The sequence below is a fragment of the Lissotriton helveticus genome, chromosome 7 (genome assembly GCF_964261635.1).
Source record: "Lissotriton helveticus chromosome 7, aLisHel1.1, whole genome shotgun sequence".
Classification (NCBI taxonomy): domain Eukaryota; kingdom Metazoa; phylum Chordata; class Amphibia; order Caudata; family Salamandridae; genus Lissotriton; species Lissotriton helveticus.
The window spans coordinates 919,190,945-919,218,921 of record NC_136068.1 but is presented as its reverse complement, the minus strand read 5'-3'; the positions used below and the strand labels follow the sequence as shown (position 1 = coordinate 919,218,921).

Sequence of the window (27,977 nt, the reverse complement as noted above, 5' to 3'; positions counted from 1 at the left end):
CGTGGGCATCGCTGCACACGTTTGCAAGACACTACTGCCTGGACAGCCAAGTCCGGAGGGATGGCTTCTTTGGCCGTTCCGTCCTCCAGGACTTTCTGGTGTGATTATTGGTTCGCAGACCCACCACCGGGGTTGGTATTGCTGGGGTATCTATTCTAAGGTAAGGAATCTAATACTAACGTGTCTCTTTCAGATGCAAAAGTTACTACTTGTGTAACGATATATCTGTAAGAGACATTAGTTAGTATTAGATTCCTTACCGACCCACCCATCCTCCCCGTTCTGCGAACCAATATCTAGGGATAGGGTTGTCCCCTTTCAGGGCCCTAGTTTTAATGGCACCAGTGTTGGTTTTTGACATGGCTCTGCGTTTCTGGCGCGGAAAAGCTGTGTCTAAGAACTGACGTCAGCACGCGGAGGCGGCGTCTAAGTACTCCGACGACGTCATCACGGCGCCCACGGCGCCACCGACGGACGCGGAGCCGCAGACGACGCCTACCGACGCGCAAGGGTACTGCTACGCAAAAATTTCCGGATCCAGTCTGACGCCTGGGGATATTCTAAGGTAAGGAATCTAATACTAACTAATGTCTCTTACAGATATATCGTTACACAAGTAGTAACTTGTGCTACTATACGCAGGACCATCCCAAACTACATCCTCTACAGCCTTATCCATCCCTGGCCACCAAAAAAACTGTCTCAACCTCCTCTTCGTCAAACTCCTTCTCAAATGCCCTTCATGAACTATCTTTATCAACCTTGCACTCAACAAACTAGGTGGAACAATGCGAGCCCTTCTCAATACTTTATCACCTTGAATGCTAAGCTCATCCTTCACTGTTAAATAAGGTTTTACCTCACCTCTTCAGGGCATGGACCACGCACTGGACACTCACCGACGCTTGGCGACACTTACACCCGCTGGCCCGCGTTTACTCCTTCCACTCGATCCCGCATAACCTCAGGGTCCGTCTGGACCGTTTCCTTTGCTCTGCACCGATCCTCCCTAAGATCGCATCTACAGATTACTTGGGTCGGATCCTATCGGATCATGATGCCCACGTCATTCGGCTGAACTGGCGCCCCCCGCGCCCGCCAGTCCCCACCTGGCGCCTCCCTAGAGACTGCCTCACGGACCCAGTGTTCAGAGACGCACACAAGTCCAGCATCCAAGACTACTTCACACACAACACAGACACGGCATCGTCAGTACTGGTGGAATGGGACGCTTTTAAAGTGGTGGCAAGGGGCGAATGCATCAAACAGGTAGTCGGGGTTCGCCGCACCCTGGAACGGATGCTCCAGACCTCAGAGCGGTCTCTGGCCGCACTCACTAGGCAGCCTGACGACTCAGAGGAGCACGCCATGCTCACTGCCAAGGCTAAGGCGGAATATCAGACGGCCTGCGCTGACCTCCGAAAGTACAATTTTAGAGCTTATGCCTCTAGGGTGCATAAGGACAGAGACAAAACTGGCGCGCTCCTGGCTTGGATGGCAAGGCAAGATACCGTAATCAAGCCGATCACGGATATCATCAATCCAGACGGCGTGCTGGTGCGCTCCCAAGCCGAGATCCTCCTGGCGTTCCAGCGACATTATACACAAGTATACGGGACTCCGACCCACTGTTCCCCATTTTCCGTGGATGGTTTTTTGAACCCACTGACGCTACCTACAATATCGGATGCAGATAGGCGCACCCTCGACACCAAGATCAAACCCCCTGACATTACCCAGGCGATTCGTGCCATGTCCCGGAATAAAGCGCCAGGACTGGATGGCTTCCCGCTGGAATACTACTCGACATTCTCTTCCCTAGTGGTCCCCCATTTGTCGCGGGTGTTCGGGGCGTCCCTTCATCTGGGGAGATTGCCCCAGTCATTGCGGGAATCCGTGATCGTCACCTTTCCTAAGCCCCACAGAGATCCACTCCACATGGGATCGTACCGCCCCATCACGCTCCTATCGGCCGACTGTAAAATTCTGGGGAAAATTCTAGCTGATCGTTATGCACAGGTCATACGCCCACTGGTCCACCCCGACCAATGCGGCTTTGTTCCGGGAAGGAACACCTCCCAGAACCTTCGCCGAGTTTTCCATGTACAAGATCAAGTGCGTGGCAGATTTCCTCGCGCCGCCTGTCTCATTATGGACCTGGAGAAGGCATTTGATACCCTCACCTGGCCCTATCTCTTTTCGGTCTTGCAACGCCTTAATGTTGGCCCGACGCTTATAGCATACACGCGCCTCTTGTACACTGATTTGACTACGCGTGTCCGCATCGGGAAACGTATATCACCAGCGTTCGAGGTTCGGCGAGGCACGCGGCAGGGGTGCCCCCTGTCGCCTCTTTTATTTGCACTGGCGGTCGAACCGCTGGCGGTAAGACTACGCCTGGAGGGCGCGGAATGGGGCATCCCGCTAGCGGACAGCACCCACAGTGTCTCCATGTACGCGGATGATCTCCTCATATATGTCCGAGACATTGATACGGACCTGACCGCTATTGGGGCAACACTGGAGGAATTCGCGAATGCCTCCGGACTACAGGTGAACTGGGACAAATCCACGGTCTACCCCTTACACCCGAGCCTGCCCCCCCGGGAGGTCGAGCTCGGAACACATAAACTCTCGTGGTCCACGGAAGCCCCCCGATACCTTGGTGTCCGCATGTATCATTCCCCAGCGGACCTCTTCGCAGGGAATCACTGCAAAGCACTCGCCAGTCTACGCCCGGCGGTTGCCTTCTGGAATAAACTCCCACTAGCCCCAATAGGTCGGATTGCACTGGCTAAAATGATAATGCTTCCCCGGCTCCTATACCACTTTACGAATTTGCCAGTGGTGCCGCCTAGATCTTTTTTCCGCGACGTTGACTCCCTCCTAGGGACCCTTATCTGGGGCGAGGGCCGACACCGGGTCGCCCTGCAAACCCTCCAACTTCCCACGACGCTGGGCGGGCTCGGAGCTCCATCCTTCGAGTCATACTTCCTTGCAGCGCAGCTCCAGTGGCTGTCGTACTGGACGGCGGACCGTTACCTTCAGGAAACTGTCACTTCGACCGGTAGAATCGCGACCCCGGAACTCACCCGTCTACTGCTCCCGGGCACCAAGCCACGGCGCACATACCCCCTCCAAGTGACGATAGCGCGCCGGTGCATGATGCGGATCCACCGCATGTCCCCCGCTAGACCTCCGTACTCTCCGCTCTTACCACTGATAGGCAGCCCCAGGCAAGACTCCTACTTCACGGCTCCGTTCTTCGCCGGATGGTCGCTCTGTGGCATCACGGATCTGGAGTCGCTCTTTGAGGAAGGCCAGCTAAAAACACTTGACCGTCTGACCGCTGAGTATGGGCTCCCCCCGGGCCAATTCCTCAGATATCGACAGCTGATTGATGGATTCCGACCCCATTTCGACCTTCGTACGGGCGAGCCAGACACGCATCCAGTCATACACACTATCCTACGCATGGGGGTGGGACGTCATTTGGTCACCTGGTTGTACAAATCCATCCGAGAACTCTCACAAGCCCCCCTGACGACCTTGCGCACTACATGGGAGGAGGACATAGGCCGCGCGCTGCACGACTCTGAGTGGACTAAGGCGCTGGAGGCCCCCAAACGCGTCTCCAGGAATGCCCGCTTTAAGAATATCCAATACTATATCCTACACAGGGCATACCTCACCCCAGCGCGCTTACAGAAATTCTATACCTCCACGTCCTTCCTATGCCCCAGATGCTGCGCCCCTGCTGCGGATTTTCGCCATATGCTTTGGAGCTGCCCCGACCTCCATTCCTTTTGGCGGGCGATACATGACACCTTGTCGGAACTGACAGGCCTCACCACGTTATCCACCTGGGAGTCTAGCGCACTAGGCATCTTTCATGTCCCTAAGCAGGTTCCAGTGCATAGACGCTTCGTGTCCTTAGCGCTCCTGTTGGCGAACAGATGCATCACCATGCGCTGGCGATCCCCGGAGAGTCCCCCTATAGCAGCCTGGACGGGGCGGTCAGTAAATGGGCGGCGGCGGAAGAGGATGCCCTCAGAGAGGAAGAAGCCAGGGGTGCGCGTAAATTTCCCATATCCATGGAATGGGCCATGCTCCTCCACAGCTTCCGACAGTCCTTGACAGTGAGTGAACCACCTACCCCTCCCCTTCCCCTCCCAATCCGTGAAGTTCGATAGTATCTGCCTGATGTCTCCCACCCCCCCCCCAGGACATGCTCCTGACTACCTGCTCGCCCCTCTGGAACGCAGGCTGATTGACCCACTGGGTCCCCCCCCCCCTGACGCCCGTCACTAGTGTCCCCCTACTTTGACCTTGCTAGCGCCCACACGCTTCCCTCCCACGGTTTTGTTCCCCCCTGTTCTCTGGTAGCACCGCTCATGGACAGTACAGGCCCCGATCCAACGTCTTTGAGACCGGGACTTACATACATGTTACCGTCCACTGTTCTCTTGGCTATGCTGGTTCACTGTCTCCCGACCAATAGACATGGCTATACGACCGGCATGGCTTGATCGAGGAATTGTTTATTTGCACCAGTTATATAAACCAAAAAATGTTGCACACATGGCCGAATGTTGAGGCCAAGTCGGCTGATAATTTTTATTGTATCTGTTTACTTTGATGCAACAATAAAACAAATTTATAAAAAAAAAAAAAAATAAGGTTTTACCTCCTCATCAATCTGACCAAGATCCTTCCAGCCACCTACAATAAGTCTCATCAGTCCCTAATATTCCTTGTCATCCTTAGTAGCTTCCTTCCACTCTTCTTGTCCACTTGCAAACTCTCCATCAACACAAACTACCTGATCTTCCATAATCTGCATACTGGAATTATCTTCCACAGGCATTCTTGACAAGCAATCTGCAATCAAATTTTTTTCCAACTGACATATTCTACAGCAAAATTGTATTCCATTACAGACAATAGCTCCCTTGAAATGAGAGGTATCACACTCCCTTCAAACCCTCAACCACATTTGAAAACACGAACAAGGGGCTTATGATTGGTTTTCAAAACAAATGGCAAACCCCACAAATAATACCTAATGAGTCATTCCCCAGCAACAAGCTAGGGCCTCTTTTCTATGGCAGAGTATAATCGTTCTGCAAATTGTAGCCTGTGTGATGCAAACCCAATAATTCTTTTACCTTCTTCAGTTACCTGCATTAAAACTGCCCCACGCCTAACATTACTAGCATCTGTTATCGCTATAGTTCTTTGTTGATAGGGTGGGGAGCATCTTCTATAGCTTTTACAATGCTTACCTTAGGTCTAATACCATCAACTGATATTTGATGTCCCAAATAGTTAACCTGCTGCAACCTCAACTGGCACTTTTCCTTCTTAATGGTAAACCCATGGCTCACTATTCTTTTTAAAACTGTAGCCTGCGTGATGCAAACCCAATAATTCTTTCACCTTCTTCAGTTACCTGCATTAAAACTGCCCCACGCCTAACATTACTAGCATCTGTTATCACTATAGTTCTTTGTTGATAGGGTGGGGAGCATCTTCTATAGCGATAGATCGATATATAGAGTGAGGGCGATAGATAGATAGATAGACAGAGTGAGGGCGATAGACAGAGTGAGGGCGATAGACAGAGTGAGGGCGATAGACAGAGTGAGGGCGATAGACAGAGTGAGGGCGATAGACAGAGTGAGGGCGATAGACAGAGTGAGGGCGATAGAGTGAGGGCGATAGACAAATAGATTGATAGAGTGAGGGCGATAGACAAATAGATTGATAGAGTGAGGGCGATAGATAAATAGATTGATAGAGTGAGGGCGATAGATAAATAGATTGATAGAGTGAGGGCGATAGATAAATAGATTGATAGAGTGAGGGCGATAGACAGAGTGAGGGCGATAGACAGAGTGAGGGCGATAGACAGAGTGAGGGCGATAGACAGAGTGAGGGCGATAGACAGAGTGAGGGCGATAGACAGAGTGAGGGCGATAGACAGAGTGAGGGCGATAGACAGAGTGAGGGCGATAGACAGAGTGAGGGCGATAGAGTGAGGGCGATAGACAAATAGATTGATAGAGTGAGGGCGATAGACAAATAGATTGATAGAGTGAGGGCGATAGATAAATAGATTGATAGAGTGAGGGCGATAGATAAATAGATTGATAGAGTGAGGGCGATAGATAAATAGATTGATAGAGTGAGGGCGATAGACAGAGTGAGGGCGATAGACAGAGTGAGGGCGATAGACAGAGTGAGGGCGATAGACAGAGTGAGGGCGATAGACAGAGTGAGGGCGATAGACAGAGTGAGGGCGATAGATAGACAGATAGAGTGAGGCCGATAGATAGACAGATAGAGTGAGGCCGATAGATAGACAGATAGAGTGAGGCCGATAGATAGACAGATAGAGTGAGGCCGATAGATAGACAGATAGAGTGAGGCCGATAGATAGACAGATAGAGTGAGGCCGATAGATAGACAGATAGAGTGAGGGTGATAGATAGACAGATAGAGTGAGGGCGATAGATAGATGGAGTGTGGGCGCTAGATGGAGTGTGGGCGCTAGATGGAGTGTGGGCGCTAGATGGAGTGTGGGCGCTAGATAGAGTAATTATGTGGTGTGTAACTATGTGGCACAGAATGGTATTTGGAGTGTATGTTGCATTGAGTGCAGTGTAATCATGTAGCATATACTTATGTTGCACTGAGTGGTATTGTGTGTTGCATTCAGTAGAGTGTAATTATGTGGCATGTAATTATGTGGCACTGAGTGGTATTTGGAGTGTATGTTGCATTGAGTGCAGTGTAATTATGTGGCGTGTAATTATGTGGCACTGAGTGGCATTTGGAGTGTATGTTGCATTTAGTGCAGTGTAATTATGTTGCATGTAATTATGTGGCACTGAGTGGTATTATGAGGAGTGTATGTTGTATTCAGTAGAGTGTAATTGTGTGGAGTGTAATTATGTGGCACTGAGTGGTATTGTTTGGAGTGTATGTTGCATTGAGTGCAGTGTAAATATGTAGCATATAATTATGTGCCACTGAGTGGTATTGTGTGACGTGTGTGTTGCATTCAGTAGAGTGTAATTATGTGGTGTGAAATTATATGGCACGGAGTGGTATTTTGAGTGTATGTTGCATTGAGTGCAGTGTAATTATGTGGTGTGTAATTATGTGGCACGGAGTGGTATTTGGAGTGTATGTTGCATTGAGTGCAGTGTAATTATGTGGCGTGTAATTATGTGGCACTGAGTGGTATTTGGAGTGTATGTTGCATTGAGTGCAGTGTAATTATGTGGCGTATAATTATGTGGCACTGAGTGGTATTTGGAGTGTTTATTTTGCATTGAGTGTAGTGTAATTATGTTACACTGAATGGTATTTGGAGTGTATGTTGCATTGAGTGGAGTGTAATTATGTGGCACTGAGTGGTATTTGGAGTGTATGTTACATTGAGTGCAGTGTAATTATGTGGCATGTAATCTGGTAGTGAGTGGTATTTGGGGTGTATGTTGTATTGAGTGCAGTGTAATTATGTGGCGTGTAATTGTGGCACTGAGTGGTATTTGGAGTGTATGTTGCGTTGAGCGCAGTGTAATTATGTAGCATATAATTATGTGGCACTGAGTGGTATTGTGTGGAGTGTATGTTGTATTCAGTAGAGTGTAATTGTGTGGCGTATAATTATGTGGCACTGAGTGGTATTGTTTGGAGTGGTTTTTTGGAGTGTATGTAGCATTGAGTGCAGTGTAATCGAATAGCGGATTTCACGTTGTGGCATACTTCCCAAAAAAAGCCATAGCTGACCTTCAATGAGAAAGACACAGGAAGGGAAGCTGTAACCTCCTCCTAACAGGAGACTGATTTGGCAATCAGAATAAAACAAACTTAAGAGCACCTAATGCATGCGGTTTAGAAACTAAACACTTCCAGTGAACACATAAGTAACGCGGATTTGCGCTCAAACAGCAAAAGGTGAATCTTTAATGTGGAAAAGAGGAACTCCATTTTTCAAAATATAAAACTGATTTCAGGGATGAGGAGGGCAACCTTTCAGAGGGGCCCCAGTCTTCGGGGGGTGATGAGCTATACAGCCCATGAATATATGTGAGTCGGGCGGGTGGTGGTGGGAGGGGGGGGTTGTCAGTTTGCCTTACACCTCTGGCTGTTTCAATGCAGGATATCTCAACTCATCCCTAGCAAGGTGCTGACAGTTAAGACCTGGTTTTAGGCTTGTTTTATAACAACACGTGCTGCTCTGACATTTACAGCCAGAAAAACTGTTCCACTGCAAGTTTGCATTCGCGCAAGGATTGCTATTTAAATCTATATTTAGAAATGGGAATCCGTTTGAGCCATTTGTCAATTGTCGCCGCTGACATCTGCTGCGATCTTTGGATCAGGAGTTGAAATCCAAGCTAGGCCAATCCTGTTTTTCATTGTTGCGACATCGGTGTATTTAGTTGCGATGTCTGTAATTTGAGTTGCTTTTAACAAAGACACAATAATATTTGCTATTTACAGCGCTTACGGCGGCATGGGTTTGAAAAAGAGTGCTACTTTAAAAAAAACGTACTATGAGTACAGGAGTTCGGGTAGCAGAAACTGAATCTAAACACAAAACAAACAGTAAACACCATGGCACAAACCAGAAAGCAGCGAAGCCCAAAATTATCCTAAACAACCTCTCGGCATTGCTGTGGTGGGGGAGCGCATTCCTTTGAAGTCTGATGCAGGGGAGCGGATTCCTTTGAAGTCTGATGCCGAGACGCACAGGCTCCCAAATGGTGTGCGATGTGCATGCGCCCGGCTCACATGCACTTTAGGCAATCCGCCTTTGGGTGCATTTTTCAGAGCCCTTACTTTAATCTCGCCAAGCATCCCTAACGGGATGGCTAGGCGAGACCTAAAAAGGGGCACTTTCCTATAGTGTATATGTGTACCAGGAAGATGGCCTGATTACAAGTACTCCTATGGGGTGCTTGACAATGATAAAAAACTAAATTGTTCCGCATACCGGGAACTTGTTCCATGCTCCATGAGAGGGCAAAACACAAGAAGATGGCATGACACCAACATGCCATGATAAATGGCATCAAAGGAAATGAGAGCAAAACTAAGTAGGACACGGATAGAACACAATATGTCTGTTCGAGACTGTCGAGCCGAGATCTAAAAATGACTACTAACAGAAATTGTGAATTCAATTGCCTTCGCAGGATTAGACATCTCGGCAAATTAAGAAGGAAGCAGTTCCATAATCAGGTGCCAAGCCCACTTCTACCAAAGAAGCAGAGAGACACATTTGAGTGCTATAGATGGAGAGGGAATTAAGGAACAAGCTTATCTGAAAGAAACAGGTTAGTATTAGATTCCTTACCTTAGAATATCCCCAGGCGTCAGACTGGATCCGAAAAATGTTGCGTAGCAGTACCCCTGCGCGTCGGTAGGCGTCGTCTGTGGCTCCGCGTCCATCTTAGACGCCGCCCTCACGCACGGACGTCAGATCTTCTTTTTTCCGCGCCAGCTAGCGCAGGTCCGGAGAAAGCAGTACCGTAGTCATTTTTTGACAAAAACTTTTTGGGGGGATCTTTTTGATCTCTTCTAGAGTCTTCACGACTCTTGGTGCCAGTAGGGAATTCTCAGGTTCAAGCCCTGTACCGACTGCAACCGACTGATGGCGGTTACTGATCCCCACCGCTGGTGCCTGTATTGCTTTGGGGCCAATCACGACGACCGGTCGTGCCCCTACTGCTGGGCCTTGACGTCGAAGGCTAGGCGGGAGCGGCCCCGCAAGCGCCTCGAGCTCCGGCAGTCGTCCCTGCGCCGCTCGAGGTCCCGGTCCAGGAGTGGGTCGAGGGACCGTTCGCGGGGCGACAGTCATCGAAGCTCGACGAGTCGACACCATTCGCCGGGCTCCAAGTCCTCAGGTAAGAGGCACAAGAAGTCGAAGAGACGCCATCGCTCTTCTGACTCCCCCCGACGCTCGCGCGAAGCGGGCGGGGGTTCGGGCGACACTGCCTCTGCGGCTCCGCCGGAGCCGCAGGCGCCACGGCCAGCTCCATACCCACCGGTCCCTGGGCTGAACGCGACGCCGGAGGAGATCGAGGCCTTCCTCATGGCCATGAGGTCCCTCTCACCTCCGTCGAGTCCCGCGGTTCCTCCGGGCCCTGCGGACCCGACTGGGAGTCCAAGCGGGCCGGGTGCTCTGGCCCCGGCGCCGTCGGCGACTTCGGTCCCGACGCCGCAGGCTCCCGCTGGATCCGGTTACGGATCCGGGTCGCCGCTGGTCGACCTCACGACCCCGCCGGCGTCGACTCCCAGGGTGTCGCCCCCGGTGCCGTCTCCGCACGACGCCGTCCCTGATCCCACTCTCGGTCCGGGTCCGGATCCGGCGTCGGACCGGCGTCGACCGACCGACGCCGCATTCGACACCGGCTGAAGAACCTTTCTTCTTTGATCCGGCTCCATCCTTAGACCCTGAGATTCAGGAGATGGAGGACGAAGGGGATTGGGGAGGGGTCTGAAGACCCTCTGACACATGAGTGTCAGTCCTTCCAGGACTGGACAGAGGAGCTAGGGGAGGCCAGTGGTCTTGATACCTCTCCTTACACTGGTTTTGTCTCCCCTCCTACCATGGCTACGGAGGAGGGGGCTGCTTATAGTGTGGTGCTGGCGCGGGCAGCCAAGCCTCGGCGCTTACGCTCCCCGTCGCTACTGTGAGGTTCAACATCCTCACTGAGGACCTTAAACCGCAGACTCGCACTCCGGAGCATTTACTGCCGTTTAATGAGGCTCTCATGGACGTCCTGTTGGGCACCTGGTCCAGGCCCGCTACAGGCCCCCTTGTATATAGGAACGTCGCCAGGTGCCACCGCCCAGCTCCGGTCGACCCTAGCTTCCTGTCCACCCACCCTACCCCCGAGAGTCTGGTTATCCAGGCCTCTACTTTCCAATCCGCATTCCCGACTGCTCCCCCTGATCGGGAATCCAAGAGGTATGAACAGTTTGGTAAGAAGCTGTTCTCGTCCCTTAGCTGCGGACTGCGGTCAGTCAACACTACTTGCCTCTTGGGCCGTTATACCCACTCTCTGTGGGATACGGTTGCGGCTGTGATGCCAGAGTGTCCGGAGGGGGCCTGGGCAAAACTTGCTCAAGCCCTCGCGGAGGGACGAGACGCAGCTCGGTACTCTATACGATGTGGACTGGATACCACGGACTCGCTGGGCAGGGCGATGTCAACAACGGTGGCGGTTCGTCGCCACACCTGGCTGAGGTCCGCCAACTTCTCGGCAGATGTCCAGAACACCCTCATGGACATGCCGTTTGATGGCAGCCACCTCTTTGGTGGCAAGGCAGATCATGCGCTTGAACGTTTCAAGGACTCCAGGGCTACGGCCAAGTCCTTGGGCCTCTCGGGGCAGCGTCAGCAGCAGTCTGCTTTTCGCTCCTTTCGTGGCCAAGGATGGGGCGCCCCTTCACGTCCTACCAGACAAGGGCCGCAGTCTAACATCCAGCATAGCGGTGGGCGTGGTAACCGCCGTGGCGGTGCCATTCCACATCTATCCACCTCAAAGCCCTCCTAGTCCGAGCTTTCAGGCCCATTTAACGCCAGTGGGGGGCAGGGTCCGCCATCACCTCCTTCACTGGCGTACCATCACTTCGGACAGGTGGGTGCTGCAAATCGTCCGAAGGGGCTACTCCGTCCCCTTCGAGGCGACCCCTCCAGCCATGCCACCGCATGTCGGGGGATCACTTGCAACTTCTGCAAAAGGAAGTGTCTGCCCTCTTGGCCAAGGGGGCCATTGAGCGCGTTCCTGGGCCAGAAGTAGGGTGTGGTTGCTATTCCCACTACTTTCTGGTACCCAAGAAGGGCAAAGGGGGCCTACACCCTATCTTGGACCTAAGGAACGTCAACGGCTTCCTCCGGAAGGAGAAGTTCAAGATGCTGACTCTGGCTCAGGTCTTGGCTGCCCTGGACCCCAGAGACTGGATGGTAGCGTTGGACTTGCAGGACGCGTATTTCCACATCCCCGTCCTGCCGGCCCACCGGCGTTACCTGCGGCTCACGGTAGGCCACAAGCACTTTCAGTTTACTGTGCTCCCGTTCGGCCTTACCAGGGCCCCACGGGTGTTCACGAAAGTGATGGCGGTGGTCGCAGCTCATCTGCGCAGGTTAGGGGTTTCAGTCTTCCTCTACCTCGATGACTGGTTGTTGAAGGCGGGCTCGCCCCAGACAGTCGTCAGCCACCTCCAGACTACGGCCGACCTCCTGCACATGCTGCGGTTCTCCATCAATGTGCTGAAGTCGCACCTGTGTCCCTCCCAGAAGCTCCTCTTCATCGGAGCGGTTCAAGACTCTGCGCAGTTTCGGGTTTATCCTCCCGAACATCGGGTTTGGGATATTCAGGCTCTGATTCCGATCTTTCAGCCGTTATCCTGAGTCTCGGTCAGGTTGACGCTGCGGCTTCTGGGGTTGATGGCCTCCTGCTTCTGGTGCATCACGCCCAGTGGCGGATGCGGGCTCTGCAGTTGGACCGGAAGTTTCAGTGGGCCCAGCATCAGGGCAACTTGTCCGACCACGTCTTGATCTCGGAGGGCACTGCAAGACAGTTGCAGTGGTGGCTCACGGATCGCGATTGGGTCAGCGGCAGATGCCTCTCCCTACCCCAACCGGAGCACGTAGTTGTGACGGACGCGTCCTTCCAGGGCTGGGGGGGCTACATGGGAGAGGTGGAGATCATAGGACTCTGGTCACCGGTGGAGTCCCGGCTCCATATCAGCCATCTGGAGCTGCGGGCTATCTGGCTTGCACTGAAGGCATTCCTCCCCTCTGTCCGGGGGAGTGTAGTGCAGGTGTTCACAGACAACAACACCGCCATGTGGTACTCCAACAAACAGGGCGGGGTGGGGTCGTGGACCCAATGCCAGGAGGCTCTGTGCCTCTGGCAGTGGCTGGAACATCAGGGCGTGACCCTGGTGGTTCAACACCTGGCAGGTTCCCTGGACGCCAGGGCGGACGAACTCAACCGTCGGTGCATGATGGATCACGAATGGCGTCTGAACTCGGACGTGGCGCAAGGTCTCTTTCAGCAGTGGGGAGAGCCTTGGTTAGATCTATTCGCCACAGAAGAGAACGCGCAATGTCATCAGTTCTACACATTGGAATTTACAAGGCGGCACTCGCTCGGCGACGCTTTTCGTCGCGAGTGGAGTTGTGGTCTGTTGTACGCCTTTCCGCCTATACCACTTCTGCCCAGAGTGCTGAAGAAGATCAGGCGCGACCGAGCCCAAGTCATCCTTGTGGCTCCGGACTGGGCACGAAGATACTGGTATCCCGAGCTACTCAGCATGTCAGTCGATCCCCCGATTCGTCTGCCTCTTCAGGAGGACCTTCTGTCGCAGCAGCAGGGGACGGTCCTCCACCCGAACCTGTCCAGCTTCCACCTCCATGCGTGGAGATTGAGTTGCGTCAGTGGAGGCCATTTGACTTGCCTCCTGAAGTCTGTGATGTTATTCTGGCAGCCAGGCATCCCTCCACAAAATCGGTATACGCCTGCAGGTGGACCAAATTTGTGGCATGGTACACAGCAAAGGCTGTGGATCCACTCTCTGCCCCTCTTTCTGAGGTTCTCCTCTTTCTTCTTTCTCTTACCGAGCTGGGCTCTGCTCTGGGCACTATCAAGGGCTACCTCTCTGCCATTTCCGCCTTCTTAAGGCTACCTGATCAGCCCTCTTTGTTTGAGTCCCCAGTTGTAAAAAGGTTCTTGAAGGGCATCGCTCATATGTTCCCTCCTGTTCCTTTCGTGATGCCTCAGTGGGACTTGAACCTTGTTCTGACTTATCTGATGTGCGCTCCCTTCGAGCCACTTCATAACTGTCCTCTTCGTCTTCTTACCCTTAAGACTGCATTCCTGGTTGCCATCATCTCTGCCAGGAGAGTGAGTGAGCTCCAGGCCCTTTCTTCTAAACCTCCTTTCCTTTCTTTCCATCCAGACAAAGTTGTGTTGCGGACGTGACCCTCTTTCCTGCCCAAGGTAGTCACAGCCTTCCACATCGGGCAGTCCATCACGTTGCCCACCTTCTTTCCGCCTCCGCATCCCTTGAAAGAGGAAGAGAGGCTCCATCGTCTGGACCCAAAACGTGCGCTCTCATTATATCTGGATCGCACACGCCAGTTCCAGGTGGATGACCAACTCTTTGCTGGTTTGGTCGGGCGGTGCACAAACGAACCATCTCTCGGTGGGTCGTCTTGTGCATCAAGATTTGCTTCTCTTTGGCGAGGAAGGAGCCTCCTGTTGGGCTGAGGGCCCATTCTACTCGGGCCACGGCGGCTACTACTGCCCTGGGTCGTGGAGTCCCCTTGCAGGACATCTGTCAGGCAGCTACGTGGGCCTCGCTGCACACGTTCGCAAGACACTACTGCCTGGACAGCCAAGTCTGGAGAGATGGCTTTTTCGGCCGTTCCGTTCTCCAGGACTTTCTGGTGTGATCATTGGTTCGCAGACCCACCACAGGGGTTGGTATTGCTGGGGTATCTATTCTAAGGTAAGGAATCTAATACTAACCTGTTTCTTTCAGATGCACAAGTTACTTCCCTTCAGTAACGATATATCTGTAAGAAACAGTAGTTACTATTAGATTCCTTACCACCCCACCTATCCTCCCCGCTCTGTGAACCGATAGGGTTAAGGTCATCCACTTTCAGGGCCCTAGTTTTATGGCACCAGTGGTGGTTTTTATCATGGCTCTGCGTTTTCTGGCGCGGAAAAGCTGTGTATAAGAACTGACGTCAGCGCGCGAGGGCGGCGTCTAAGTACTCCAACGACGTCATCCCGACGGCGGACGCGAAGCCGCAGACTACGCCTACCGACGCGCAGGGGTACTCTACGCGAAATTTTCCAGGTCCAGTCTGACGCCTGGGGATATTCTAAGGTAAGGAACCTAATACTAACTACTGTTTCTTGCAGATATATCGTTACCGAAGGTAAGTAACTTGTGCATCCAGCCCACTCAATCAAAAAACAGATAATTCATTTTTACTATGATCAGCTGCAATTTATCACATGCCTATGAAGGTTTTCCCTCATGCCACTATTACCTCCAGAAAGTTCCCTGCTTAGCGATCAGTTTTTACTATTGCTAGGATCAAACATATTTTTAAAGGAACTATACCTAAGAAAACGAGGACCCGTTTCTCTGGGAGTAAAATACAGTCATCTTCAAATGAATGCTAAATATTTGAACCTGTTCGCAATCCTAAACATTAGCATATATCATGGTAGATGGTTTTCATATCCATGTAAAATCAGCTAGCCCAAATATCTGGTTAAATCTAGGAAGAAATTAGGAATTACTTAGACAATCTGACCTGAAATTACTGATCTCCAGTAAATTCTCATTTCTTAGGGTATAACCTGAAATCCACATTGCTTTCTCAAACCTGGAGTCAACGGAACTCACGGTATTGTGCAGTGTCTGTGTGTTGCCCCTATTTTACACTTTGTAAATATTATATAGCCCCATAGGAGTTCTTCAGTATTTTGATTCCTATTTGCCTTTCATCAATTCTTCCTCCTCCAAACCTAATCTGCAGCGAGTTCCTCATTAGGAATTCTGCATGGACCAGCATGTAGCAAAATGAAGCATACGTCCCCACATTGCTCCTGGGTGGTTTTATTATTTGTTTTGTTTGTGCAAATGTACACGGTATTGCAAGAATCCTCAGATACACTCATTTCTCAAGACAATGAGACAGCGGAAAAGATCCTACTCTCTAAAGCAAACTTAGTATAAATGTTCAAAGGTTGTGTTTGCCTCTGGTTTAATTAATTCCAGTGTTGCATTTTATATAAATAAAGAGCTTTGAAACTCCAAAACATTCACCTTTTTTCTTTTCAGTATTTGCCTGGGAAGCCTATGAGAAAGGATCAGAAGTTCACTTACAGGCTGATCCCACCAAACTGGAGGTATTATATAAATCCTTCAAAGTGAAAAAGGAGGATTTCAAGGAGCAGCAGAAAGAGACCATCCTAGATAAGGTAAGATACCAGCATGCCTGTCCTCAGCCCATTGTGAAAAGCCTATTTGGGCTTTCTGAACCAGGTTGAGTAAAGGGGAAACTGAGATATCAGAACACAGTCTTTCAGAATGGCTGTTTTGATTCCCGTCCATTATCATGCTTACAGGGATGAGGATTGGAATTGAGGGGCTGGTGCTCTTTGTGTCGGTATGCCCGTGTGCCCTCCGCTCTCCTCTGGGTCATTGCTAAATTTGCAACCAAAATGGGACATCTTCGTATATCATTGTGCTTCTTATTATCTTGTACATCTCAGTCACTTTCACAAGCAATACACCCAGCTTTTGACTTCTCGTATTCTTACCAGTGCTCTCTTAAGAGGTTATCCTCTACCCTTGGCTATAATCACTCTGATCTTCCACAGCAATATAGAACAAGGTCGTTGGTTTATTGAGGGTTACAGTACTCCACATAACTTTTGCCCACCCTCAACTCCAATATTAATAGTTTATGTAATTATACCTGGCATCGAAGATATATTTTAATTCAGCATTTATGTAGAGAGAATGGTATGAGGTAATGAAGGACAATATTTGGTCGTAAAGCATTTACTTAGAGTGGTCTGTTTGTGCTTATAAAGCATCACATATCCACCCCTGTACAAAGGCACATCCAGAGTGGTTGGACAGTCGAACATTATACATAAAACTGATAAAAAATAAAAACACTTTGCAGCATCTGTCCATTGTACATTCACATGATGTGCATACTTCTGACATATTGTGTTCCATTTGGAAACTACATGTTTTCCCCAAAATGTTCTATTTGGTGTCAAACATGACTAGAATAATGCAACCCTACCTCATATTGGAGGCCACAATACAATAACGTACCTTCTTTTAAATTTTTGACATACTGTGCCTAGAAGCAAAATCAAGCTCCTCTGTGGAGAGCAGCAAAGACTTCGAGGGATAAATTAGGCTTTGGTGCAGATTTCTGCAGAGAGAGTGGTAAAAACTTTGGGCCTGGTTTTGACTTTGGCCGACCGGTTACTTCGTCACAAACGTGACTTATAAACTGTCTGTCTTATTACAAGTTCATTATTTACTAATGTATTTGTTAAAAGGCAGACCGGATATCCGTTATATTAGTGTAACCTATATGCTAAACTCTAATTCAAGCGCTTTGTTTCTGTTATACGTATCGTCACATGTAAAGCACCACATGGAGGGGTTGTGGATACTGCTTGCCACTTCATGCACAGCCTGTAAATATGCAATAAACACATGCTGCAAATTGAAAATGTTACTTACATGTAATAGTCTGTGCGCTGCCCTTTCATTTGTAAATGAATATCCCTCCTGTAGGAAACAGGGGTTTTGTTGCAGTAGTCGCCAACCACTTTTTAGCTGGTATTTTATACAACTTTCACTGAATTGCACTGGTTTCCTGCCAACCAGGCATCTGCCGCCTCTGATATGAGACCCCAGGCGTCCCCAGAGAGGGGAAATGCCACCCTCTGCCCTGGTCCCATCTGGCAGCAGGACAGGTGGGAAAGTTAGCTATGATAGAGGCGTGTTAAAATGCCAGGCTGGACACACCTCTAGGGTGACCAGTTTTAAGTGAACACGAAATTAGGACTTCCACCATCTTGTGTGTAGTGGAATTAAGAATTCTGGACCTGGGAGATGCCCACTCCCCAAATGAACTGACTCGTCCTGCCTCTCTGCAGACTCCAAGAAACTCGGAGGGCTGCCAGTGTTTTAGCAATCGCCAAAGAAACTCGCTTGGATTAGAGGACCTACTCCTCTGTAGCCACAGCCACCAAAGAAGCAGCGCCCAGTACACCGACCGGTCAACTACGGGGACTACGAACACAGCAGCCACTAAGGAAGAGGTAGCAGTGCTCATACAGGTCAAATCTGTTCTCCATCCAAGTATGGGGACGCCAGGTCCGACCATAGCCGCATAGTACCAATACCTGAGGTACTGGAAGCCTTGCAGCAATTAAGGCTTGTTGTGTCCAGTCGGGACACCAACGCCAAGGAAGACCCAATAACACATTGAGGGACTTCAGGGACAGCGAGACCCACATCAAGAGTGGCCCAACTGTCCTGTTTGCCCCTCTGCAGCAGAGACAAAGAGTGAGCCTGCGACCACCGTCACCCGATGACACAAAGTACCTATGCATCCACGCCCTAGGGCACGTGTGCAAGGGAGGCGATGGTGCCAACAGGGTCCCTAGATCCAAAAGAGCTGAGCCCATCCTTGGGTCTGGCCAAATTCGACTTCCAGTTGCTGCCTGCAACGTCTTTCTGCAGGCCCCCTCCAACCAAGAAAGACTACAGCACCAAACCAGGTGCCAAAAGACACCACTGCACCCAAGCCCCACAGCCCAAGGAGAAGTGGATCAAAGGTGTCCCCACATGCCCAAGCATCTCAAGGGTCGAGACCCCCGTGGGTTCCCCCAGACTGGTCCCCCAGTTCCAGCTTGCAGCCTTATCCCAACCGGACCATTCCCCATTGAAGTGAATGGGACACCCGCCACCGTGACACACCTCTGCACCCGGATGCCCCAGAGCCTCACGAGGTGACCTGTTGGTGTAGCCTTGGACCTTGCCCCATACTCACCTTATGTCTTGGAGAACAGTCCAGTAAGTCGCTGTTAAGTGCCTGAATGCAGCACATGTTTCCCCCTCACAGGATAACAATACCGCTCACAAACACTGTAAAAATTAATTGCTCAAAAAGTACGTACCTGATTTTGATGATCTTGGTATCTAAATTCATATAACAGTGTGTTATTTTTATAAATTGGTGTTGGAATTCTTTGAATGTCTCATTTACTGCCTTTGTGTGTGCAATAAATGTTTAGCACTACCCTCTAATATGCCTAACTTGCTTGCCCTCTCTACCACAAGATAGCATCTTGGGTGTCATACATGCCTCTGTAATTCCTTTGGGGTTTGCCTAGACTGTTAACACAGTGTATCTCTTTTTGGCCCACTACATAAAGAGCCAGCTTCCTACATTAGTGATAAAGTGGTGAGATATAAGACTTTGCATTTACTGTACCACTCAGCCAGTATTGTGATTGCACTAAAGAATCCACAATTGACAAAAATATTTCTAAAACAGTTTGATTTTATTCCAGATTTCTAACCTTATCTGTTACGGCTTAGTTAAGTCCCCCAGTCATCGTTTTTTAGAAATGTAAAAAGTATCTTGGATAGTTAGGCCCTTTAAGAAATATAGTCCGGTAGATTTTTTCTAATTTACTAAAAAGGTTCCAACTGTTCTAAAACATCATGTCTGAGGCAGACGGTAGTACCCAGTCGCTCAACCTGGCTCCCTACAAGAGACTTAAGTTGGTGCAACTTAAGAAACTCTGTCAAGCATTGGGGCCTAAACCTACAAAGGCTCAACCTGCAGAACCTGCTTGCTAAGTATTTAAGGGCCATGACTGAGGGTGGAAATACAAATGACCCAGAGGATGCAGAGATCAGTGATGATGAGTCTGTAGATCCACCCACTGACAGCAACTCTCCTGGAAGTACTGCTAGTAGTATCCCAAATGAAGCTCAGAATCAGCATCCTGAAATTCAGAAACTAGCCAGGAGACTGGCCTTAGAAGCCAAACTCTTAGCAATAGAAAAAGAAAGAATTGAGATGGACCTAGGAACCATCTGTGGTGGCAGCAACAACTTAAGTAGGGAGAAAGAAGTTGCTTTCGACTCTAAAATCAGGGATTTCCCTAAAGAAACAGAAGGTGATGATATCACCAAATGGTTTACAGCCTTTGAGAGGGCCTGTAGGATGAGGAAACTCAACCAGAAGTATTGGGGCTCTCTACTCTGGGCGCTGTTTTCTGGAAAGTGTAGGGATAGACCCCTGACACTTGATGAGACAGATGAGTTCTGTGACCTCATGAAGGGAACCCTGATTTAGGGCTTAGTACTCACCACTGAGGAATATAGAATTAAGTTCAAGGAGACTCTTCAGTTACTCCTGGTGTGATTTTGTAGACTTTTCAGTGAAAGCATTAGGTGGTTGGTTGAAGAGAAGTCAGGTGCACGATTTTGATGGGCTTTATAATTTGCTCTTTTAAGTAATTGTACTTCTAAAAAGTTGCATCAATACCTGGTGAACCTGGGTTTAGTCTCCCACCCAGGAATTGGGAAAGAAGGTTGACCTTTGGGTAAAAACTAGACTGTCCAAGAAGAGTCATGGAGGGGGTGACCAATGGAAAGGGGTTGTGAAGCCCCCACAAGAGAAAAAGGTGGACCACTCTAAAGATAAACATAAGGAGTCGTCTGTAGGCCCCCAAAAACCTGACCATGCGGGTGGGCCCCAAGACACCTTACAAAAGTGGGTAGCATGGTAAGGCCTGGAATCCCTTATACGGCTTGGTGCTTTGACTGCAAGCAGACAGGGCACTGAACCAAGGACCCTCCTGCCCTAAAAACAAACCCCCATGGGTTGATAGTGTAGTCTTTGGGGATGTTTCCTCATACGAGGAAGATTGTGTAGCTTTAAAATGGAAAGTGGGACCAAAATGTGAGTTGAAGATTCCAGAGGGAAGCAGACACTTCCACCACCCACTGGTGAATAGAATCCCAGCCACTGCACTGAGAGGTACCAGTGACAGTCACACTATTGTGCATGACAGGTTGGTACTCTCAAACCAGTGTATCCTAGGTGAGACCAGAGGAGTAAGGGCTATTCCAGGTGAGGTAACTGTTAGGCCTGTGTCTTTAGTACCATAATAAATAGCTGGGTTCTTTAGTTAAAGAAGGGTGGTAGTCAGTACAGACCTCCCCCTCTATTGTCTCCTTGGAAATGACCTCCTAGAGAATAGTCTGTGCCCAAAAGAAGTACTTGTGCCACTCTAAGAGACCCAGCACTAAACTCACACTGACTGCTACTGCAGGCTGTGTGACAAGGTGCTCCAAAAAGTGAAAATACGACATGGCACTCACTTGTGTGCCATGTCCTTTTACACTGCATGCAATGTTTATAATTCACCCATACAGCAGTCCATGGGCCTATGGCAGGGTGCACTGTTACTTAATAAGATGATCCACACCAACAAGTCCCGTCGGGAGGCTCTGGGGCGTTCTGGTGCAGAGGTGTGTCATGGCGTCGGGTGCCCATTCACTTCAATGAGGAGAGGTCAGTTTGGAAAGCGGCTGCAAGCTGGGACTGGGGGCCAGTCTGGGGAACCCACAGGGGTTCCCTCATGGGACATGTATGGCACCTTTTGTCCACTTCTCCTCGGAATGTGGGGCTCAGGTATAGCTCAGGTATAGTGATGTCTTTTGGCATTTGGTTTGGTGCTGGAGTCTCTCGCGGTTGAAGCAGGCCTGCAGAAAGAGACTGCAGGCGGCGACTGGAAGTACAGTCTGCCCAAACCCAAGGATTAGCTCATCTGTTATGGGTTTGAGAACCCCTTTGGCACCGTCACCCCCGTTGGACTCAGACACTGGTGCATAGGTACTTTTAGGCATCTGGTGGCAGTGGTCGCAGACTCACTCTTTGTCTTTGTTTCTGCTGCAGAGGGGCAGACAGGACAAATGGGCCACTCTCAATGTGGGTCTCGCTGTCCCTGAAGTCCCTAAATGTGCAGGTCGGTCTTCCTTGTCTTGGTGTCTCTACTGGACACAACAAGCCTTGGTTGCTGCAAGGGGGTCCAGTACCCCAGGTATTGGTACAGTGCAGCTCCGGACGGTCCTGGCATCCTCACACTTGGAGGGAGGATAGAGCTAACCTGTAGGAGCACTGCTATCCCTTCTTGGGTGGCTGCTGCGTCAGTAGCCCCTGTAGGAGACAGGTTGATGCACCAGGTGTTGCTTCTTTAGTGCCCACAGGTGCAGGGGAGTAGCTTTTCAACTAACTCCAAGGGAGTTTCTTTGACAATTAGCAAAGCACTGGCAGCACTCTGGGTTTCTTAGATTCTGAACAGCGACAGGGCAAGTCAGTTGCTCCACGAGGGTCGGTGAAATAGGCAGGCTGACAGGGTTGACGCCAAGTCAGTCAGGCTCCTCGGTTCTCAGGTCAGCAGTCTTCTTCTTTGCCCACTTCTTCTTTTTGTCCGTCTAAATCTGAAGTCTTTGTATCAGGGCCCCTAAATACTCAATTTAGGGGCGTTAAGAGGAATGAGGGGTAGTACCCAATGGGCTACTTACCCGTGGGGTCACTACACGCCCTAGATGACCACTTCCTCTGGGTAGAAGGCATCACCCTGTCCCAGAATTCCTAATTCCACCACAGACAAGATGGTGGAATTCCTAATTTCGTGTTCACTTCTAACTGGTCACCCTAGAGGTGTGTCCAGCCTGGCAGTGTAACACGCCTCTTGCATTGCTAACTTTCCCGCCTATCCTTCGGCCAGATGGGACCAGGGCAGAGGGTACTGACGCGTGTTTCTTGAACCACAAGATTCACATTCACATAAGCACTCGTGTGTGTCTTTCATGCAAACGGTAGATAAATGATTTTCTCTGTTACGGTTTGAAAAAAATGTCAAAAGTGTTTCTTAGTTTGTTAATTTCATTTAATTCTCATGAAATTGTTGTTTCTTATAATATTTCAATTGTTCCAGGTTATCATAATAATACATCAACTTTTCATGCTGCCCGATGCATTTCGAGCTACACAGCTCTTCCTCAGGGGACTTTTTGTCTGAAAGAAATATATACGTCTTTTTACTTAAAGTGTACCATGTCTAATCAAAGCAAATCTCATTGTAATGGCATTTTCACATTTAACACGTTCCCTAAATTCACGATACATACAATATCTGGTGTAACAGTATCACCTTATAGCCCTGCATTTTCGTGGTTTTGTGCCTTGTTTGTGACTACATGTGTTACCATACACCATGCGCTCAGAGCGTCCATAACAACAGAACATGTGACTGGTTCAACAGCGAGCATAGAGGAGCGTAGATAGAAAGTAGCGCGTTTCACCTAGAGCGTACACACCTCCTGACCAGCGCATATAACCAGAGACGCACATATGGATAGAGCGTCGCACGCCAACAGCGAGATCAGTAAAACCGAACGAAGAACACACACGGTAAGAAACAGATAGTTGATTTTAGGTGGGGAGAAAATTCGCCGATAGTGGCACAGGTCATTTTTTACAACAAATTTCGTTTATCGTTACAGCTCTACGACCATTGCAGTGTAACAAGGGTTCAGGTCAGTGTCACAAGATAACCAGACACTCGTGTATGGTAACACATGTAGTCACAAACAAGGCACAAAACCACGAAAATGCAGGGCTATAAGGTGATACTGTTACACCAGATATTGTATGTATCGTGAATTTAGGGAACGTGTTAAATGTGAAAATGCCATTACAATGAGATTTGCTTTGATTAGACATGGTACACTTTAAGTGAAAAGACGTATATATTTCTTTCAGACAAAAAGTCCCCTGAGGAAGAGCTGTGTAGCTCGAAATGCATCGGGCAGAATGAAAAGTTGATGTATTATTATGATAACCTGGAACATTTGAAATATTATGAAAAACAACAATTTCATGAGAATTAAATGAAATTAACAAACTAAGGAACATTTTTGACATTTTTTTCAAACCATAACGGAGAAAATCATTTATCTACCGTTTGCATGAAAGACACACACGAGTGCTTATGTGAATGTGAATCTTGTGGTTCAAGAAACACGCGTCAGTATCTATACCCAACCCCGTGGCTCAGAAGGGGATTCACATCTAGCATCAACCACATTCCTAAAATCTTATTTCAACAACTTACAACAACGAAGAAATTTGAGTGCGGAGTCATTCTTCCAATTGGTTTGAGTTCATAGAACCAGGGCAGAGGGTGGCATTTCCCCTGTCTGGGGAAGCCTGGGGTCTCATATCAAAGGCGACAGAGGCCTTTGAAGCCTTCTGCCTTAATATACTGATTTACCAGCCTTCCTCGAGGAGGAGGTGTTAACACTTCTGTCCAGAACAGGTATTGTTCCTAACCTCCTGAGAGTGATGACTCTCAATCCTAGGAGTCAGGAGCTTGTTTGTGGTGGCATGCTGGACAAGGCCCATCAACCAGAACACTTTGGGTTGGTATGTTTCAGGGGGTACCTTTAAGGTACCCTCTAGGTGCATGTATTAATAAATCCAAAAATTGAACCAGTGTAGGTTTATTAATACGAGGTGTTTGATACCAAACACCATAGGTTTCAGTGAAGCCATAATGTGGCTGGGAAACTTGTCCAATGTGTACTTTAAAATGGCTTCCTTGTTTACTTGTACTGTCAGTAATTGAACTGGCCAGCACTGGGGCATATCTGCTCATGCAGATATGTCATCACATGCAAATAGTGCACTCTGCCGTAGGGCTGTAAGGCTTGCTGCAGGGGTGACTTAAAAATATTACATGCAGTGTTAGGTGACATGGGTGCCATGTCATTGTTTCACTTTTTGGAGCACCTTGCCACACAACCTGCAGTGGCAGGCTACACAAGTTTGGTGCTGAGTCCCTTAGATTGGAACAATATATGCTGCAACTCTTAGGGACCCTCTTTAGTACCTATGCCCTCGAGTTACCACTTACTATGGGTTACAGAGGTGCTAAAGGGCTGGTCACAGGGAATCAAGTGACCAGTTTTCTTGTTGTGAGGAAAGAACACTGGCACTGGTGACCTGGTTAGCAGGAATCCAGTGCACTCCAGTCAAAGTTGCATCAAATACCAGGAAAGAAACGGGGGGACTACTGCAACTAAAACCCAGCTTCCTACACCTCCTTACTCCCACTTGTTTGGATGATGATGACAGCAGCTGTGCAGATCACCACTCAGCCTACATCCTCTGCTGAGCCCTGTGCGCCAAGTGAAATCTTTCTTGTCTCGTAGCTACTTCCGGAACACATCCAATCTTTTGATTTGACCCACATAATAGATCTCTCAGGCTCTACCATGACCTCACTGAATTAAAGTTCTTTATACTGGTGCAGACTGATCTGTCTGATTATGACCCAAAAGAAATCTCATCACGTTATTCATGCTACAAGATAACGAGAGAGTGAAGGAAAAATACTTTACTGTGCATTTGGAAAGGTATATTCCGTTAGTGTTTGTTAGACATACATATTTATGTGGGGAAATGGCATAAGACATTTCTAAGATTGCAAAATAAATTCTCACTTTTGTTTTTATAAACCAGGTTTGTACTTAACACTTAAATGAAACCAAGGGAAAGAACAAGAGCCCATTTTAATGTCAGAAATACACCAGAATCCCAATGGGTTTGCACTCCGATATTGTGTGATGGATACTTTGTTGTTCAGTAAGTCTTTTGTTGTTCCTTTTATAGTATGGTGGAGAAGAACATTTGAATGCTCCCCCAGCTGAGCTGTTATTGGCTCAGACAGAAGACTATGTAGAGTATTCAAGACATGGAACAGTCATTAAGGGACAAGAAAAGGCCATTGCTCGTTCTAAATATGAGGAAGATGTTCTCATCAACAACCACACAGTAAGTAACAATGTATATCTTAGTGCATCAGTAAGTGACCATAAGTTACCACAAACATAAGATCCACGTATAACTACCTTATTAGAGGACTACTTAAAGAGTTGACTCTTTCCTACATAACCACCATACTCAAACATAAATATACAGCAGATCCATCTGTATGTAAGCAGTTCTTTGGATTAGATATGTGTACCTAGATATGTGTGTTCCTTTGTATAAATGTGTATAATAATCTTCTTTATAAATATATAGATTTTCATTAGCTCTGCTTAACAAATGTACATATTACTTATGGTTATTTTTCTCTATGTTTAACATGTATATAGGTCACTGCATAAAAGTATTTTTTTATTATAACTATTCATCTACATTTGCTTCAATATTGGGGAATATATGTGTGTACATATATATATATATATATATATATATATATATATATATATATATATATATATATATATATATATATACACACAATCTATATTACCTTAAGTATACATACACCCCTTCCATGCACTTATGTATCTTTATATTGATTACTTTATTCTAATTCAGTGCACTACCATGTCTCTCACTTCATACCTCTCTCAATATTTCCTCTACCTCAACTTTCTGACTCATCCCAAACCTCAATCTATTACTCTCTCCAATGCACTACCCTATTTCTCACCCTATACCTCTCAATATATCCTCTACCTCCACTTTCTGACTACTGTTATCCCCAAAATAAACATTTCTTGACTCTTCCCTCCTCCACTCCTCCCTTGCATCATCTCAAACCTCTTTTACTATTCAGATCTCCCAAAAACGCCTTTCTAAACCCTTCCCTATGACTCTCCCCCTACTCATCCTAGACCTGCTCTTGCTGCTATGATCTCCAAATAAACACTTTCTAGACTCTTCCCTCTTCTATCCCTCCACTATTCTTTTCAACCCAACTAACAGACTCGCGTGTCCACCCCTCAAATTAATTTCATATTTCCCAATACTGTTTCACCACTAAAGCTGTTTGGGTTGTGGAGTTGCGTGCTACTCCTCAAAGGTATTTGATGCCTCATCAGGGGTACCAAGCGCTATATAAATGAAAACCCCTCCCTCCACTATCCTTTTCAACCCAAATAACACTCACATATCCACCGCTCAAATTAATTTCATATTTCCCTATACTAATTCACCACTAATCCTTTTTGGGTTACGAAGTAGCGTGCTACTCGGCAAAAAGCGATATGACTCCTCATCAGTGGTAGTAAGTGCTATATAAATTCAATTACAATTTGTGCTCTGTTTTTCTAATGTAGGTTCCCCAAAATAGTTAGTTATGTGTATTTTCTGTTGTAAAATATTTGTATGTGACAAATCACTCAGAGCTTTGAAAGGTTGGTGGGTCCTGTCTGGTGATCAGTACTTCATGACTTTTAATCCGGAGGAGCTTATTACAGTATTAAAATGTGAGCATTGCATTGCTGATGGTACTAATGACATGCATGTTTGAGTTGTTCTCTCTCTCTCTTTTGGAATTGTGTTTACTATACTTGAATACATTTGAAGCCTTGTAGAACTTTTCGCGGTGCGTATGCTTCTTGCCGCTGCTGTGTGTCATCAAAAGGTGCCATGACATTGCTGCTGGTCGCATCATTTTGTAGGTTCGCACATGTGTTATGATGTATGCCTGCACATGTGTAGTGCCTACAGAATTATGTTGGCACTATGCTCTTTTTTTTTGTGTCTATTTTTATGGACGGAACTAAAATGGCAGACATGACTTAGATCAGTAAAAAAAAAAAACTTTACAAAATGAATAAGAAATTTTAAGTGCACAAAAATACTTTTCTTAAGGCTGAGAGCCTGGCATCAAATGGCTGCTGCAAGGTCCTCCAAAAAATGCAAATTAAAAAAACAAAATGTAAATGCTTGCAAAGCGCGGGGCTGCAAAGGAGAAGCAGGCAGGAGGAAGCCTCAGGGAGTGGGGTATAAAATAAAACATAGATTGGGGAAGTTGGGGATAGCAGCACACAAGGGAAAGAGCAACATGGAGTTGGTTTACAGGTGAAGAAGCACACAAGAGGACAGCACTCACGGACCATGGGGGTTGGTATTTGGTACATGACATTAATGACTCCACCTCCTAAGTCGTCAATTTTTTCCACAGCAATGTGTAGGAGGCAGTTTTTTATCATCGACAAAAAAATCTGTCCAGCTGCTGATCACATGGGCCAAGCTGCATCATAATCAGTACGTTTGCCATTTTAGTTGCTTTGTTATGCGAGGGGTAAGTGATAAACCAATTCTGTCAAGCCAGCAAATTCATAGAGCAGGGAAAAGCAGAACTGTGCCAGGGATCAGCTATAACAGTCAAAGAAAAAACCATGACATCATGTAAATTATGCATTAAACTAAAGGCAAACTATGATCAAGACCCTTTCGGACTAAAATAATGTCTTCATCACTTTTTCACTATGGTACA

At 48.0% G+C, this 27,977-nt stretch overlaps 1 protein-coding gene across 2 annotated transcripts in view; it reads left to right on the top strand.

Annotated features, from left to right (window-relative positions):
• LOC144769368 (pre-mRNA-splicing factor SLU7-like) overlaps positions 1-27,977 on the top strand; it is a 344,142-nt gene that overhangs the window by 206,788 nt on the left and 109,377 nt on the right. For both annotated transcript variants that reach the window (XM_078653421.1, XM_078653420.1), the window contains exons 11-12: positions 15,895-16,034; positions 25,352-25,513. In XM_078653421.1, coding sequence (XP_078509547.1) covers positions 15,895-16,034; positions 25,352-25,513 — 302 coding nt within the window. The remainder of the gene's footprint in view (positions 1-15,894; positions 16,035-25,351; positions 25,514-27,977) is intronic.